The 19577-nt window shown below is 32.0% G+C and overlaps 2 protein-coding genes across 10 annotated transcripts in view; one reads left to right on the top strand and one right to left on the bottom strand.

Moving 5' to 3' along the window:
* Nucleotides 1–2853: 2853 nt before the first annotated feature.
* Nucleotides 2854–18863, bottom strand: LOC134532932 (protein pelota). Its single transcript, XM_063370002.1, has 9 exons — nt 18537–18863; nt 18368–18460; nt 13722–13872; nt 12912–13025; nt 11936–12076; nt 8991–9213; nt 7681–7873; nt 6379–6485; nt 2854–3058 (listed from the first exon to the last, which is right to left on the bottom strand). Exons 1-9 carry the CDS (start codon nt 18575–18577, stop codon nt 2955–2957), a joined length of 1167 nt encoding a protein of 388 aa, XP_063226072.1. The 5' UTR covers nt 18578–18863; the 3' UTR covers nt 2854–2954.
* Nucleotides 18791–19577, top strand: part of LOC134532929 (CAP-Gly domain-containing linker protein 2) — a 129140-nt gene continuing 128353 nt past the window's right edge. For all 9 annotated transcript variants that reach the window (XM_063369999.1, XM_063369996.1, XM_063369997.1 and 6 more), the window contains exon 1: nt 18791–19044. The gene's annotated coding sequence lies outside the window, so the exon portion shown is untranslated. The remainder of the gene's footprint in view (nt 19045–19577) is intronic.

The following is a 19577-nucleotide window of genomic DNA, read 5'->3' as shown; positions in this document are numbered from 1 at the left end:
TTATATTTATTACACATGTGCACATGTTCATTGGCGTGATGATTGTTTACAAGATAAGGGTAGAGGTATTGAACTTACTTTGTATTTGATACTGAAGCAGCGAGGTGACTTGTTTCCGGATACTATTCTTCGTCGGGCTACTGGTAAAACTGTAATCAGTCCACTAAGGTAAGAATCTTGTCTTTCTTGTTCTGCTATATTATTGAATGCTTTCAAGAATAAATGTTTGCGTTCATTAGTCAGACTGCCGAGGCAGTTTTTCTTGCACTTGCAGTTTGTAGCTGTTTGCCTGCCTGGTTTCTATCCTCTATGCCCCACATAAGCCTCACCACGAGCACGTTTTGATTTTGCTACATTTCGCTTCCATTTCTTTACATTACACTTTCTTTTTCTACCTCTATTTTTACTTTCACCTTTATCTAGTTCTGAATCACTATTTTCCACGTTGGACGGAATATATTCACTTCCAGATGCTTCAAGGTCTGTACACTCATCACTACTTTCTGCCATATTTGATAAACGAACAGATGTTTATTTTTTCTCCATAGAGATTATACTTAGTAATCACCTTCGAGCATATAGAGTGCGCTCCAGCTACATGTTTTCATGTTCACATCTAAAACAGATGATGAGAGGCGACGTAGCAAGCGAGATATGCAGGTTGAATATTTAAAAGTGATTTTTATGGGTGAAAAATAATTTTAATTGTAACTGTGAACATAAGTTAGGAAAATATGTTTGCTGCAAAGAGGGGATAACGCCGCAACTTATCCCTTTTATGCACCAAAAGGTTACAGGGGATAACATTCTACAGTCTGTTGCTAAGGCATTTACAAAGGTATTTATACCCTTTCTGCACCAGTTTATAATAATTATTATTGTTTGCTGTAATTTGTTTTTCTTGCAAGGATACCCAGCAATGTCCCAGACATAATATTCTAGAGCTGTAGCAAACCGTATGTATTCGGTACTGAGTAACGGGTTTGCCATCCAGTACCGAGTAACGAAACGTTACACACGAATGCATTTCGTTACTCGCATTTTTTGTATGTTTTACGCAAATGCGCGCTTATTCAATGAATTTAAAAATGTACGTTACAAAGAACGAAGTTTGTTTATTAAGTAAAGTATAATTTGGAAATTCGTCGTGTAAGTTTTTTACTGTTTATTAAAGGTATTGTGTGTGTAGACAAAGTTTGAGATTGGAACAGAAACAACATAAGAAAGTACCTATTTTTACAAATTAGAAATATGTAAGTTTTTGTTTTTATTATCGCGTATTTTCACTTTTTTTTTGTTCTTATCTTAAAAGAGATTAAATAATAAAGCTGCTCTAATGATATTTATTTGTTTCTTGGTCAACAAAAACTGTTAATTATCAAATATTGTTAATTGTTTATATTCAATTTATTATTGTTTACGCGACCTCATACTGTACGCGTACGCAATACGACTCGATTCGTTGCTGTAACATAACATAGCATGTTATGCGGTACCTATAATAAGTAATGAGTAACGTAACAATATGATAGTAACGAGTACTATTTGTTATAGTAACGAATACATACAGGTACGCTTGTTTCCGTTACTTTTACACCTCTAATATTCTAAGCAGCAGGAAGAAAACAAAAATATGTAAAATAAATATTTACTAATTAACAAAAGAATTAACGAAGCCATCTTGTAACATAATCCTTGCAACATGTGCATGGCTATATGTAGGGATGTTTTGGGTCTCAAGAGTACACCTGATTCCCAGAGGCTTAGATGTGACTGAACAGAAGGATCAACAGAGGCACACTTTCTTTGACTGGACCACACAATTTTAATAGCAGTGACATAAAACTGAGGAAAAATTCCATGGCTGCTGAGAAGAACGGTGAGTAAAAAAGAAGGGGGAATACATAGGAAAATTTTGTGGGATTTCTTCACTTTTTCTTGAATAAATTAAGAAAATAAATATGTAACATTCTAACAATGTAAAGCACTGAAAATTCCAATAAATTCATCCTTTGTTTATTGTTGAAGTTGAAATAATATATTTCATTTTCAAATATGGTAAAATTATTAATAATTGATATTAAGTGATGTAGTAATAATATGGTTAAAATATTTATGTAACTTGCTAACATACCCATTGTTCAAGGTATATTTTTTGATGTAAAAATATTAATACGTTTCAGTCCAGTGTTTTAGGGGAATTTGTTTCAATAATGTCCGCAGACAGATAAACATTATCTCAGACATTGTGCTCATTAAAGATACATGAGGTGTATAAGACTTTAGGTGAGATACAATAAATTCTATTGTAGGTGAAACAGTGAGTCATGCAACAGTATGTTTAAAGGTAGTGTTTTGTGTTACATTGTTAGGCAAAGAGCATGTTGGTGATTTCTTTTTCTTGTCATTTCCATTATTTGAGGGGTTCTTCTGTAAATTTATCATGATGGCTCTCTTGCATTTTATGTTTGTCTTTATTCTTTTCAGCATATATAATTGATGTGAAGAGTTGGTACGCTTGTATGACCTCTCGCAGGTGGAAAAAAATGTTCAGTGAACATCTGCATAGTGAGAAAATTTGTGATCCAACCACAAATCACAATAAATTTACAGGAACATACCTTAATAAATATTAATGACAAGAAAATAAAATATCCAAATTGGCATGTATTAAGGCAAAAAAACCAAAATAGCTTGCATTGGCACATGAGTCTTTACACAAACAGGAAGTGAAGATTCAGATTTTTAATGGGTATGTTTAAAGCAAAAAAGGGCACTTATTTGTCCCACTGATAGTGATAATATGGATAAACTCAGAGGAAATTGTCAATTAAACCAAGGAAATTTCACACATTCAAGATATTTACATAATTTTAATCTCTCCCCAACCTGAATATTGGAAACAGATATGAGCATGATAAATAAAAAAAATAAAAACAATTTCCAAAAGTAAACTATTTTGCTTCATCTTCACTCTCTTCCCCTTCATCTTCATCTTCTTCTAGCTCTGGCATGGGGAATCGTAAGATTGCTGCTATTCCAGTCAACTGGGCCAGCTCTGACAAAATATAAAAATAAAAGAATAAATTAGAAATGCTATCTTTTCAAACATGTTTAATATTGTGTACTAGTTTTCAGACTAATAATGCAGTTATGTGGTTAAAGTAATCAACTGAGACCACACAGACAAACTTGATCAAATTTCAACCTCCAAAACAAGCTTTCAAGGACCTAACAGCAATGTGCTGCTTGTTTAACACGTAACATTTCCGTTCATAATATGTTGTAATGTTCATTAGTGGCCATCTCGAAATTCCAGCTTTTGCGAAACCCTATCCTCTAATTTAAACCTATCAGTTACATTTTAATTCATTACAACTTGTAAACTTACACTTATAAGCTATCAAGGCTGGGTTTAGAATTGTACATTTCAATACTGTGTAAAGTGTAAGAAATACCTTTAAACCCACACAAAACACTAAAATGATCCATTTTGTAAAATAGGTACGAATACAGCTGTTGGTAAAAGCCAGTTTACATCTTGACTCCACAAGAGTAACAGTGCAAGTCAAAAGCATGGTGTATCTTGTAGTCTCTATAAAGGCCTATTTACAATGGACATTTATATCACGTAACATCTATCTTACACTTTATTATTACCAGTGTAAACATTTAATGTTACATACACATGAATCGAAATATATAGGTTGTTGTTCGTCTGTATTTACTGTTCTTGTTGCAACTGTTTCATTTTCAGCTCACTGTGTTAGTCTGTGCTGTGAAAGTTTTCCGACTAGTTCATTCCACGGAATTCTCTGTGTTGTCTATGCATTAACTTCTGACATCGGCTGAACTTGGCTTGTTTGCTGTATGTGTACGGATTCAACTTTTTTTTGTCCAGTCTTGAGGGGGACACAGTGTAAACCAGCAATGGACTATGACCAAAAAAAAGTTTTAAATAACTTTTCCTCACGGCAAGAATTGTTCAACGAACGTATGAGTGTGTGAAAAAGGCACACAATGGGCAAAATATTGTTAAATGCCACATGACTATCAAAAAGTTGGAGGACAATTGCTGTATTGGTTGTAAATTGGTGAAAATAATTGCAGGAATGTCTGCAAAGTTCATTAACGGAAAAAAATTATGCTTATAAAATATTTGCACAGCTAAAATGGCGGAGAAAAAAAAAACTGTAACAAAACATTTAACAGACTACAGAGAGACAGCAAAAGCTATGAACACAAATATAGTAGCACATAAATACAGTATTCATTTCATACTTAAGCAGAATATACATATTGCATGCAGAGATTTACTAATTATTAACCTTAACAGCCAAAATTTCTTCCCATGTATTAGCCTGGATAAAATGTTATTCAACTGCCACCTTTACTTTTAGATGATTTTGGTTATACTTACAGTATAAATAGTAAATGTTGCTGTTGTTCAAGTCAGTATGCACACAGGTTTGCTGTAACCCATGAACTCCAATGCTGTTCCGTTATTTTCATCCCCCATTCCTAGCACATCCTACATCTGATATCATGTACATATTTCAGCCTTTGTCTATCTTCAGAGCTCTTACTCTCTACATTTGCCTCTGTTACATACCCGTATTTACTCGCATATAGGTCGCCATCGCATATAGGTCGCCATCGCATATAGGTCGCACCCATAATTTGAGGTCTTTAATTTGGTATTTAAGATTCCCCCCATATAGGTCGCACCGGTAATTTAATGACGCGAATGGCCGGCGCGCCGTGCACAAGAGAGTTAACGGGTACTGTAAAACTCCGCTACTACGAGAGCTGATAATGGCGTGATAAATTGCTGTAACAACAAGTACTCGTAATAACTGAATATAGAAAATAGAAGTCAAGTTAGATTCCTGACTTCTTAAAATGTCTTAATTGTAGACTATAACTCGAAAACAGTGCTTTGTATTGAAAAAATGCACAGAATAAAAGTTGTAGTAAATTTAATTATACGAATAAAAAAGGCCTGTTATGATTTTTTATATCTACAGCGATTTTCGTTTTAAATGTGCGATTGGTCTGACGCGTGAGGAAGTTCCCGACATAGATAAGATAGTGGCTGGGGAAACAATTGCTTCTACCCTTCCCTTTTTCTACTTGTTTTCCATCCAAGTGCAACATCGCCCTTCGTTTACCATTTTTTTTTTGTGTTTACTGCGTGAACATTTTGAACAGTTTTTTTTCCCCTTCTTCGAAGATGCCATTTAAATCTTTCGTTGCCTTTGTTGCCTTTAATTTTTTTGTGTATGTTTGATTTCTTGTAATGAAAATTCGCTTGGTTAATTAACTACGTGTACTTTGTAAATAAATTTGCCTATACCTATATTAACTTATTTTTCGCATTTTAAAGCAAAATACGTATTGCAAAAAAAATTCCTCAAAAATTTTTTCTTCACATATAGGTCGCACTTCATTATTCCCCCATCAAATGTGGTAAAATTGCCGTGACCTATATGCGAGTAAATACGGTACTATGTAATTTAAATAACCCTACATGTCTTAAAATATTTAATTTTGAATTTTTTGTCAAAAACTGTCATACATATACGAATGCCAAAAGTAATATGAGACAGAATATTTTCTCAAAATATTAATCTATAATGTATTAGGAAAAAATGATTTTCTAGAAAAATTCAAAATCTACTAATGCAAGGCTAGAGAAAAAAAAATGGCATTACTATGCCAGTGCCATGCAGTTTTATTCATAGGCAAATTAAATTATTAGTTGACAAAAAAAAAAAAAAGAGAACACTAACAAAATCACAAGTTATTCACCAGAATTTTGGACAACCACTACATTTAATTAACATGTTTATTCAAATTATGAAATCACATTGTTCTGTTTGTGCTACAATGAAACATCCAAACTAAACTGCATTACAAAACTAAAATTATCTGTAGCTATTTACTTATTTTATTTAGAGTAAATTACATCAAGAGCCTCAAACACAATATCTGCTATTAGCACTATCCTGGTTTCAGTGTACTCTGTTGCCAGATATACACAAAGACTACTAAAGTTTTAGAAACAACTTTATAAACTAATAAAATTTTTTTTTTTTTTAAATTTGGAATTAGAATTTTTGAATAAAACTTTCTTGTTGTATTTCATCAAGGGCATCAGCTGATAACATTCAATCCTTACTTAAAAATCTTACATGAACTATGTCACCTTGGTTCCAACCATTTTTGCCATCAAATTTTTTTCATATCATTTGATATTAAATATTTTGGCTGTGATTATAGACTTGCTACAGACTGCTACAAATAGTTTCTCCTGTGAAATAATAATTTAGTCGGAGATGAGTGAAAAGCTGCCTCGCCAAGGCATGAGCTACTTACGCTCTCCAGAAACATGCATGCTCGAGAAGATCTTCACATCACCACCAAAATCTTTGACGTTGTCGACCAGCGTTACGTACTGTTTCCGAAGCTTTACATCTTGAATCCTGGGGCATTAGACCAAAATAAGAACGTAGGTACGTTACAAAAATACCTAAAATTAAAAAAAAAACTAAGTTTTATTTTATCATAATGACCTGTTAAAAGTAACTTGTTGATAAAAATAAATAAATTTGGTAGCTCTGAGGGTATGATAGGCCTACTTGAGATTCCATCAGATTATTGTGCTGAAACAGTGTTTTATTTCTTTTTTGCTTTAACAGGATGTCTTCAAATTTCTGGATAAACAATGTCAGGACTTTTTCAGGACATTTAATAAAATAGTTATTTTAATATGTACAATAAGAAAAATAGTACGAAATAGATCTAGACACACGAAAGTGACAATTTTTATGTTAGAAAAAAATTTCATTGGCATATTTTGATATTTTATAAATATTTTAACTATTTAATATGTGGTTGAAAACTGAAGTGGGACTTCAAAAAATTCAAGCTAGCAAAAGGGTGCTAGACATTAACAATTCTCTACTTCCAGCACCACTACTGTTTATTTCTGGTCTTTTTCGTGACTTTTGTGACCTGTAGACACACTGTCGAAGTCACGTTAACAACTAGGTCATTTGGACAGGATAATTCTCAGTGAGACAATTCAAGGAAGTTCAAAAAGAAATCGAGCATGGCCTACCTCATTTGCCTTAAGTGATTTTAGGTAGCCATGGAAAACCAAATAAAAACGGCCAGACTTGGATTCGAACCCGAGGCCTCTGGAATGCGTATCCAGTGTCTACTAGAAAAACTATTCGAGTAATACTAAGACCATGAACAAGATGTCCACAAAAAATCTGTATTAACATTTCCCTGATTTGTTTCTCGCTTTCCAAAAACAAAATTTCAAATTCCCCTGACTTATTTGTATTAATAATTTACATATTTTATAAATTTTATAAAACAGAAAACCCGGCCACCATCCCCATAGTTACCCAAGTTCTCAATCCCATTTTTTTTTACTTCTTAAAAAATTAGAACATATCCATGCATATGCCATTTTAAAGCTGACTACGCACTAAAACAACACATGAAAGAAAGAAAAAAATGCTTTTACAGTCTCCGGTGATGGCAGATTGGCACAATACGTTATTTTCCCCTCAAATTACCACCACTGGGAAATTCCCATGACTTTCCCAGGATTTTAATTAAATTCCCTGACTTTCCTTAACCAATTCAAACGTCCATGAAGCTCACCTGAACAGATTGTCGGATATGAGAAGCGTCTCTATCGCCTGAGCTTCAGCGGCAGCCTGAACATGCCTGAAGCCATAAAAAGCTTTAGCAGGTTCAGTCTGCAGCATAGTGTAGAAAGTTTCCAATGACTTCACTTCACTTGCTGCTTTTGTGTCTGCCATTTTCGCGACCACGGCTGGGTCAGCTAGTACTTCTGTAAAAGAATTGTAGCATTTTTTTTATTATTCTCAAGATGTCATAAAAAAAATGAAAATATGTTACCATTAACTTCTCCTTCTATGGTAACTACAATATAAAAACTATAATCTATTAATAAAATTATTTGTTCATTTACCCATGTACAGTTTAGCCATAAGCATAGCAAAAAAACAATGGTCTTACACATATGTATATTTTACACAATAATGCTAAATATTAAATTAAAATACATATATGAATAATAAATACTAAATTATGCTGGCAAGTCATTACACAGTTACCTTATTTAAAAGATTTATTTTATAAATTATATTGTTATGAATGAGAACTTGTTAATTGCTTTGGTGTTGCATGAAACATTTGTGGTTGGAAATCAGCTAAAAAAAATTTCAGTAGTAAATAATTTTACAGCTACCTGACAACTAATTTGAAGAAATTTTTTATTTCTCATAATCACCCATTTGAAATGCAAACATTTTATAAAATTATGTTCTTTCTTCAAGAGATATTTCTATTTCCATAAAAAAAAAAAAAAAAAAAACATTTTAGGGTCACTATTTAAGGCAAGTTAAGGCAAGGAGAGTATTATACTTCACTTGATTTATTTGTGAGGCTCTTCCTGAGAATTTCCTTACCTGAATTCTTAAGCCACCTTAAAAATTCTGCCTACCTGACAATCGAAAATGTGTTGCAATATTGTTTTACAGGTTAGATACTTTTACAGTTGTTTAAAAACAAAAACCATACTGTACATACATTGTATGGAGATAAAAAACCACTGATGCTAAAAGAAGATTATTATAAAGTTATCAGTCTTGCACTCCTAAATTTTATTATTATTTAGTAGTTTTAAAAAGAGATATCATATTTTATATTAAAAAAAAAGTTTTTCATTTTCCAATGCACAGTATGGCTTACATTTGGAATCAATATGTGGGCTGGATGATTAAATATAAAAAGTATTAACACTTGTGTACTGCTTCTAGCTGTCAAACATATATAAACTAAGTTTGCCCAATCACAGAAAATAAATTCACACTCCCTTAATACAATATCATTTCTTCACAGCGAAGCGCGCACACACTTTAAAATGCTCACAGTCACTAACTCACCTCTGAGAGAATGTTTAAATCCACTGGAAGAATGTATGAGTAGAAATTTACTCTTGTTTTCTAACAAGACTTTGTTATCAGTCTTCACTGCCTGCTGGAACATGTACTCAAAAAACTGGTCCCTGACGAAACCAGGACTCGCAACGAGGATGCACTTGACCACATCAAAGTTCACGTGACGCAAGATGGCCTGCATCACCGTTTCAAAATATTTTGCAAGCCCCTGTGAAAAAAAAAAAAATGGCACGATAAGAGTTCAATATTTAATACTGCATAACTTCACTGTAACACTGATAAGAGCAAATAGTATCCTTTCTGGAGATTTTTTTTTTCTTTTCTTTTTTTTTAACAATTTCTGGTCATTAATTGATCATAATAATCTTCTTCTCTGTATGATTACTATTCGAAGTTTAGTACATGTTAAACTAAAACATTTTATTGAGTTTCTGGTGGACATCTGTTGTTTATCTTAGAAGGAGGTTGAAAATCAACCAGCAATCATAATTCTATACACATTTAAACTAGCAAACATAAAAAAATATACACATACAAATAATAAAAATAAGGAATAACCAACCAAATCAATAACGACAAAAAATAAATTAAAAAAAGGAGAAAAATAATAAGGGAAAAAAAAATATTTTAAAAGAAAAATATTTTCCCTCGAAAACAACTTAATAGCATCAGAAAATGGTTGGAAAAGACCTAAAAAACTAACCTTATTTATATTAATATTTTTTTAAAAATTAATTGCTTTAAGGTAAATTTGGGGAGGATAAGCTTTTTGTTTATTTATTATTTTTTATTTTATTTTAGATGTTATATAGGCTTTATAATAGCCAATATTATCTATAATAAATAATCAAAGAAGAAATAAAAAAACAAATCTTATAAAAATTAAAGACATTCAATCAAGATTGGGTGAAACCAGTTTCGTGACGAAAGAGGTTGAAAGAAAAACAGACAAGCACACTAGCCAATTCAGTCGCACTGCACTTGCAGGTTAAGTGGGCCACTGGGTGTGTCTGCCAGCATGGTTTCTTTGCATAGTATGAGACCATACGAATCTAATGGTTTATAAACCTACAAACATTTCAACAGTTACGATTGAACCCTTAAATCATCAAATTTTGTTACTGTGTTTATAAAGTAGTAACCAATATCAAATTAATCTCTTCAGCATATAAAACCATAAAACCATATTAAATCCTTTTTCTTTTTTCACTAAATAAATTGTGTTTACAACCATGATTTATAACAAACGTTGGTTTAAATGTTTGCTGTTGAAAGTTGAAAGTTAATTAAAATGACATAATTTTGAAATATTTCTTAATTATATCCTGCAATAGTTGTAAACAAACAATTAATTGAGACCTTACTATGTATTTGAATTCTCACATATAGTTTTTTATAGATAATATTTTATTATAAAAATACTGCTTGTAAAAAAAAAATTATAATTTGACATTCTAATTGATATTTTGATTTAGTTGTTGAAAAAAATTTACATGATAAAACGTTAGTTACTAATGTTTGATGTGCGATAGAGTTCTGGATTCCTAAATTTTAGCAGTTACCAACAATGCAACAATTTTTTTAATTGTTTTTATTTTATTTGTGATTAAATGTGTAAAAATGATGAAATAAAACATTATTTAATCATTTCTATTTTTATTATATTTAACCATAGTATAATTTTCTGTTCATTCTATTTATATATTTAAATATATTTAAAAAATGGTCATCTTACTTGTCATTTAACTATTTTAAATCCAAATTAAACTCAGGATTGTATTTATTTACCCACATAAATTAAGCCTATCTTTTACATGTAATTCATTATATATATATATATATATATATATATATATATAAATAAATGAATTACATGTAAAAGCTAGGCATTTAACTATTTTAAATCCAAATTAAACTCAGGATTGTATTTATTTACCCACATAAATTAAGCCTATCTTAAGCACGCACACACACACACACACACACACACACACACACACACACACACACACACATATATATATATATATATATATATATGTATATATAATGAATTACATGTAAAAGATAGGCTTAATTTATGTGGGTAAATAAATACAATTCTGAGTTTAATTTGGATTTAAAATAGTTAAATGACAAGTAAGAAGACCATTTTTTAAATATATTTAAATATTATATATATATATAATTATATAGTTAAATTTGTTGTGCCAGCCTGCTGCTTCACGCATTTCTCACTTTAGTTCCCATTTATCTTCTTTAAAAAATTTGTGTACAGATCCTTATTTTATCACTGCTCCTTAAAAAAAAATTTTCGCAGACCTTCACTCGATATTTTTTTTTACATTGTTAATTTTAATGTTTTCCTATAAGTCACCAGTCACCAGCTGAATGTAATGAACCACGCATCTACCCACGAAAATACAATCCATTTGAACAGGTACTTTCTGTGGAACAGCAACACACATGTTCATGAGGCATTGTCTCCCGCTTCCCAGCTCTTCTTCCAGGCTAACAGCCAGGCTTCAGCCGATCCAGCGCCAGCCCGTCCCCGCGGCCTCTCCGTGTGTATTACCTCAGTTTATCTCACCGTCATGTGAGTAATTTATCTTTGGGGTGTATCTCCTATTCATAAATTTATCTATTTGCAAGGAATAGTTTATTTTGATGCTGAATGTTTCCTTAATGGTGTAATGACAAAATATTTACACAAAAAATTAATTTGAATTCCTCAACATGGTGAATAATTGAGTGATCTTGGAACACCAACCAAACTTAATCTGAGTTAAAAAAAAAAAAGTTTCCCCCTGCTGTTTCAGACCAATTCTGAATTTTTTTTTGAGATCATTAAAAAAATTAGTAAATATTCTCAGGTCTTTATAAGTCAAAAGTGGTTTCGGTCATGGCACTACGGTTCAATTATTGCCAACCTTTTCGTGTTGTTGAACATTGCCTTTCCTCTTCCTCGGGATGCACACGTCGATCTTCGCCCGCACGATCGTCATGGTCGACGTGATGAGGCAGACGTGTGCCAGACCTTCTTGCATGACTACAGCCGCTACGTCCGCACTCTGGGGAGCACGAGCCATTTGAAAACTGAATTCACAAATAAAATAGAAATTGCACAATGGAAACTTGCAATAAAAATCTTAAGATTTTTCTGTCCGATAAGCTGCCTTGACTTCATCCCCATATTATTTTTTTTTAAGAAAAATTTTGCCATGTTAAAAAATTTTCAGCTCATATCAAGTAATACATCCATACAGTAATATTATTACCTGGATCTTCTGTTCTAGTAAGAATTAATTAACAAAGAAATATGCATGCACTGCTGTTACACTAAGTATAAAATAAATATTTTTTTTGGCAATAAAAGTTATTAACTTTTTTATTATTTAATTTTAAATGTTACACTATAAATCCATAGAGTTCCACTGATCTGACAGTTTATAAAAGTGCCAACTCTTTTTAGTTTTACACATTTTTCTGTACCCCGGAGGTAAAACACACCATGTCACAAAGCTGTATTTTTCAAATGAGCAGATTTTTGATTTGTTTTAACTTAATTTTTAGATTTCCTACAATACTAGGAATTGCTTTATGAAATTTGATATTTTTAATACATGAAAATACTTTTTCAAGATAATAGATTGACAATTTGATCATTCCAACAATATTTCATACATAAATGTACATGGTTTCCTTTATTTTTTTATTTATAAAAATAAGGGTTGCATTAAAATACATTACTCAGTACTTTATATCAATTATTTCACTGAACAACATGCTAACAAATTAAGTTGATAAGTTTGAATAAATATGATGACATGCTAAAATTCTTTTGAGCGGTAGATATAAAATCATAAGTTAAAAAATAAATATTAATAGATGCACAAATTATCTTACCTGGACTGGATCACAAGCTGAATCTACTCGATCCAAAGATACAGAGTCCCACTCAGGCTTCGACAGAGTAAACTTTCGGTTTACCTCCAAGTCCAAGGTATGGTACGCTCCCATCTAAAATACGTGAAGATACACAATGAGCCTTAAAAATGGAAAGGGATTAATGTTTTGATCTTGTTAGGCTGAATTTTCTACACCCAAGGGTGTAAAGAATGAATATAAAAAATAGTTGCAAGTTTAAAGTCCCACTCAAACAACTGGGTATAAGCAGAATAAATTATTTTTGGATAAAATCTGTATAATTACTGTAAATTCTAACTTGGAACTTCAGAAGAAACCACGCTATTTAAAAACTGCTCAAGATTATCCGTGGTATCTGTTTATGAAAAGGATTTATGAATTCTTTGAGGGTAGTTGAGTAGTTCTGTTTCCATATTTTGTTTTCAAACTGTATTTTTTGGTGTGTAAAAAGGGCTAAAACGTATCTTTTCATAATAATGCTCGTAACTGATTCTTAAAGCTCTCAGGGGACTTGCATTACACCTTAATTAAATATTTTCACCATATAATGCCATGGTTACAGCGCTATCATAGTTGTCCTATGCATGACGAGAAAACTGGGCAACAGTTCACAGCATTGGGCTTAGAGGTGATACTTGAAGCACCAGCGAATGCCACACTTATCATCCCGCCTCACTATCACAGATACACACCTGACTGGGCGGGGTCCTTAAATCACATTTCTGAACTTAGCACTGTAACAATACAAACTCCATACGTTACTGAAGAAAGAACAGTCTGCAGGCTTACCTTAACATACTGATTTTCTTCTACGTTTCTGCCTTTCAGTCGCAGCATGCATGCTTGCGTATCAAAATCAATACTTTCAACACGGATTGTGAGCATTGTGCGTATTCTGCTGCTAGTTGATGATCCAGTAGTTGATTCATTCTGCACTTTTCTGGATGAAAAAAAAAAAAAATATTGATGACATTTCTGAGTAAATGTTACAATCATTTAAGGCAATTAAGATAACATGTTGGTGTTACTAGGTTTACTCCATCACATGATGGAGTATACACGATCATAGTGAGTTAGCCATGTAGTTTCGAAACAAGTAATATTTCACGCACATTTTGAAACCTGGCAGTTCAAAAACAAGAATAAGTTTTCGTGTTGCATATGTTAAATCTAGTTGAATTTTAAGAGTGTTTAGTAAACAAAAGTAGATGTTTTATACAAAACTAACAATCATTTATTTATATCATAAATGAAAATCTGACTTTATCAGCATCATATTCCACGTTTAAGCAATATTTTCTATGATCTCGTCAAATAAATTTTTGCTGCTACTTTTAATATTTTAATGTTTGGATAATTATTCTGTAACACGTATCCAAGTTTATCCCTTGATCCTGATGATATTAAAACCTGTACATTTTAATTCTGTGGTACATGCTGCTTGCTGTTTAAATTTAGTACCTAAAAGATTGTGCACATAACAAAAACTTGTGATATAACAATAAATTATGATCTTAAGTTGAATAAAAAAGGAAAATATATTTTGTATTCAACTTACAATCATTATTCATTGTTATATCGCAAGTGCAGGATCTTTCGACGTACTAAATTAAAACAGCAAGCAGCATTTTCCACAGGATCAAAATGTACAGAATCATGTCATCAGGATCAAGGGATAAACTTGGATACTTTTACCATTGTTTGCTCAGGTTTTCTCCTGCTCTTTTGTGTACTTTGCCCCATTTATCATATGATCACACACAGTTAAACCTGGGGGTAATTTTGTTTTATTTCTAATGATTATGTTGAGGCGAAGTCAAATATTCTTAAGAAAGTCACATGTAATTAACCATTTTACGTTCGCCTGTGCGGTAACTCGGCTGGCAACATGCTTGTTCCACAAGCAAAAAATTATATTAACATACTTTTATTAGCTTCATACGTATGTATGTTAGTATGTAACGGAAACTTTGAACATGATTTTGACCCCCTTCAAAACGTCGGATTAACTCGAAATTGGCATACTTATCAAGGACTGAAGACAATTCAATATTTTAAACAGTTAGACCCATTATCCTTACTAGGATAATCAGGTTTAGCGATTTTTTTTTCTCCTAAAACTGGTACCTAGTGTCTTTGCGCCAAGACCAAGAAGGGAAACTACCAGGCGCGCCGATCACCTATTTCTCGGATAAGTTACCGACTTTGAATAAGATGAAATTTTCGGAGAGGGAACCTGAGAACCGGCTATCTCATCCAAGGGAGGCAGCAGGTACCCAAATTGCTAATTTATCGGATAAGTTACTGACTTAGAATAAACATCAGTGACAGTAAATTGATATAATAAAGAAAACCCAACTGAAAAATGAAAAATAAGTAATAGTTTAAAAAAAAGCTTTTATAGAAAATCCGACTAAAAAATGAAAAATAAATAATAGGTAGTTTAAAAAACTAAAAAAACATGCTTTTATAGAAAATCAAATCAAAAAATGGAAAATAAATTTTAATAAATTTGAATTAAGAATAGTGTAAATAAGAAAAAAAATGTATTTTATTGTAAAAAAAAGCGTGGGGTGCATGGTGTCAATAGTTATAAATATTTTATTGACAGATATGAGTAGAAGGATTATCATTTTGATATCTTATAAAGCACCCCACATTTTTTTTTTACAATAAAATAAATTTTTTTCCTTATTTATACTATTTATAATTCAAATTAATTAAAATTTATTTTCTATTTTTTAGTTGGAATTTCTATAAAAGCTTGTTTTTTAATGTTTTAAACTATTATTTATTTTTGTGTTAAAGGTTGGTGTAAAATTATTGTAAATAATAATTTTAATTTAAATAGTGTCGTAAATATGTGTTGTGCTTTAATAGCGTAACCAAGACTGTTTTCAAAGAGCGGTATTCCTGATGCTGTTGTCAACGAACTACTGTTTCCTTAATACTAGCTGCAACTTGATCCTATGGTTCTCCAGAGATACTTAGGAATATAGCGCAGCTGAGACTGTTTTCAAAAAGCCAGGGATGTTTAATGTCAGTACTTTAAGGCCGGAGCCAAGACTGTTTTCCACCAAGTTTTCAATATTGTGAAATTTGGTAAATCTGAATTGTACGGATTAGCGCCAAAAAAAATCGTACAAATATGAAATAACTTTCATTATATGCTCTTTTACGTCCTCTTTTCAAAACCGCCTGCGGAGATTAAAAATTCCAATTACTTTTGGAGATATCGCCGTTCTTATTTTGCAATACAAGCCCTATGTAATCATTCAACAGACGCCATTTTATATTTTGCCGTGTGTGCATGAATGCCTAAATAACAGAAATTTTCCATTATGTAAGGTTAGTTACATGATAAATACTTCAAAATAAACGGAAATTAAAAATAATATCAATTAATTTTACTTGTATAGTTTTAAGTATTTATAATGTAACTGACCTGACCTAACAAAACGGGACAAAGGTAGATTAGGTCAGGTCAGCTACAGTATAAATACTTTGAAACTGAACGGACATTAAAAATAATAAAAATTAATTTTAATGGTTGTTTAGTTTTAAATTATTTATAATGTAGCTGACCTCACCTAACAAACCGGGAAAAAGGATGAACAGTAGGAACTCACGTAATTTTCTTTTTACGTGATGTAGTCGTTCAACTACGTCGCGAAAAAAATAAATAATAATACTTGTTAACAAGCAACAATGGTGAACGCGGGAAGCCTACGATTCACTCATCCTTCTGGACATACCCGAATACTCACGTTGGCAAGCCTTCTTACAACAGACGAGAGGCAAACGCCGGATCGCGCATCTTCGGTTTTTTTTTTTTGTTTATTGTAAATAAATATGCAACTCATGAAAACTAATGGTCAATTAGGTTGTTAGCTACATTATAAATACTTCAAAACATTGTGGATGGTTGATTTGGTTAGGATAGCTACATTAAAAATACTGTGAAATCATGTAAACTGTTTCCTAGCGCTGGATAGCTACATATTAAAATGTTATTTGCTAAGCAACCATAAAATGATTTTACAGTTTTTTTAATGTAGCTATACTTACCTAATATAACCAACCATCTACAATGTTTTAAAGTATTTTTAATTACTTCTTGCTATTTTTAAGAAAAGAAGGCTTGCCAACGTGAGTATTCGGGTATGTCCAGAAAGATGTGTGAATCGTAGGCTTCCCGCTTAACGCCGCATCAGTGCACAACATGAAAATTAAAAAATTCAATATCTCCTAAAGTATTTGGAATTTCTGATCTCCGCCGGGTTTAATGAAAAGAGGAAGTTAAAGAGCACAGAATAAAGGTATTTTCGGATTTTTAAATTTTTTTAAAAAAAAATCGCCAAAAAATGAATATTAAAAAATTCGATATCTCCAAAAGTAATTGGAATTTTTTATCTCCGCAGGCGGTTCTGAAAAGAGGACGTAAGATAGCATATAATGAAAGTTATTTCATATTTGTACGATTTTTTTTGGCGCTAATCCGTACAATACAGATTTACCTGAAATTTTTACCTTGTTCAATATTCATGTGGAATGGAAAACCAATTAGAGTGGAAAACAGTCTTGATCCTGGCTATGCTATCTTCGTGCGGATCTTTGGAGAACCCCAGGATCGCAGTTAGTATAAAGTAAACTGTAGGACAGTGACAAAAGATTGAGGGTATCTCAAAAACAATCTCTCCTACACAATTACGGCCCAACACAAATTTACATCACTATATTTACATTACAGGTAATATTTACAAATATTTTACACCATAAATTAACCCCAAAATACCATTAAATATTTACCGGGACTCAAACTTGGCGGCAGTAGTGTTACCACAGGCAAATGTTAAATGGTTGATTACATGTGAAGTTCTTGAAAATATTTGAATGTGCCTTGACATAATAATTAGAAATAAAACAAGGAAATGAATAGATCCATTTTTGGGTGTTTCACTTATTTATTAGATTGGATCTTCTACACTAGACAATTATAAACCTTGGGTGATAAAGTATCAAATTACTGCTATTCAGAAATGTGCACAGATAAACACTTTAAGAGTTATGTTTCCAGAAGGGTGGAGAAGAAGTTTACTCTGATTGAATTAACATGGTAAGGTTTACGAAAATGTCTTACAAGACAGACCTGAGGTAGTACTGACATTCTACAGTACCTGCGATTATATCAGTGAGTACAAATAACAATTTGTTTGACTCCTCGGACACAAACAAATACATAAATTGCATTTGGTCCCTTTAAATATAACTACAAACAGGAACTTATTACAATTACACAACAATTACTGTTATTGCAAACATAAATAACGTTATTTTGCATTAATGTACTCAATTAATTAATGTCCTAAATTCGGCTATGTAACTACGTAAGGCAAGAGAAACAACTGTCACCATAAAATCGGCCACTCCCCTACCTTATGGTTGAAGCTCGTACACAGTCACCTTCACTGATCAGGTTATAAGCATGCCACATATCCTCGGATTCTTCAGGCATGAGGCTAACACTCCTGAAATTAAATATCCAGCATTAACCTCATAGTTCATACCTAACCTCCAACTTTCTGAAGTCATTAGTTTTCTTACCCTCCTCCGTCTTTATCGACATTTTTGTGCAACAGTTTCATATTCGTTTACTGACGATGCTAAAATCCTCAAAAATATGTTTTAACTTGTAATCATTTACACTTATCATTTTACTTGGCACGTTTCGTAAGTGATGACTGTTTGACATTACAAAGGAAAAGAGGGAATTTTTTTACAGAAAACACATGGCCTGCAGGGAAATTTGTTCGTTCGTCTACTACTTTATCCAACAGTTGAACATCGAAAGTTAAGACGTCAGTTTGGTTGTGACATCCATGAGTTGTGACATGTACAGTTCGCGCTGTTGCTGTAGCTCCGATATGTAATGGAATTCAAGCGTCCGTGATGTAGGGATTAAAGTTTATTTGAATAAGATATGCGTATTTGTTGTTTATGACACAAACTGTCTGTTAGCCGTGTTGTTTGAACTTTAATTTTTTTTCCCCAAAATTTTTGCGGATGTAATAATTGTGGTCTGTGAATATCCAAACATCGCGGAATGATTAATGTAAGTATATATATTTTTTTGCATGCGTACTTAAATCACGCCTATAGCAAATGAGGAAATACCAGGGAGTGAATCTTTGATATAAATTTTAATGGCCCATTTTTAAATTTTGTTGTATAGCATGCTTGCTCTGTGATATATATTCTTGCATGATTATGCTGTATTTTTATTTCATCATAATTGTTTGTTTTTTAGAGTACAACGTATTATTAACTTAAACATATGTAGGTATTGTTGTTATCGTTATACGTAAAAAAAAAAAAAAGCATTGAGGGAGTTATTTAAGTCATGGCATACCAAAACATTGCAGTTATTATTTTACTAAACAATTAAAACCACCCACTGTTTGTAAATAATCACCATAGGCCATGACAAAATAAGTAATATTAATAAAAGATAAAGGTCATGTCATATGATATAAATAATGTATTTATTATGTTCATATAAGGTAGTCTGGACCTATTTTGTTACCCGTTTATTACTTCAGAATTCGTGATATCCAATGTCTATTTATCCTTTTGGCCCGGCGGAGG

This window comes from Bacillus rossius, chromosome 6 (genome assembly GCF_032445375.1).
Source record: "Bacillus rossius redtenbacheri isolate Brsri chromosome 6, Brsri_v3, whole genome shotgun sequence".
NCBI classification, from domain to species: Eukaryota; Metazoa; Arthropoda; class Insecta; order Phasmatodea; family Bacillidae; genus Bacillus; species Bacillus rossius.
Note: the sequence above shows the minus strand (reverse complement) of the source record. Positions and strands in the feature narration are given on the sequence as shown.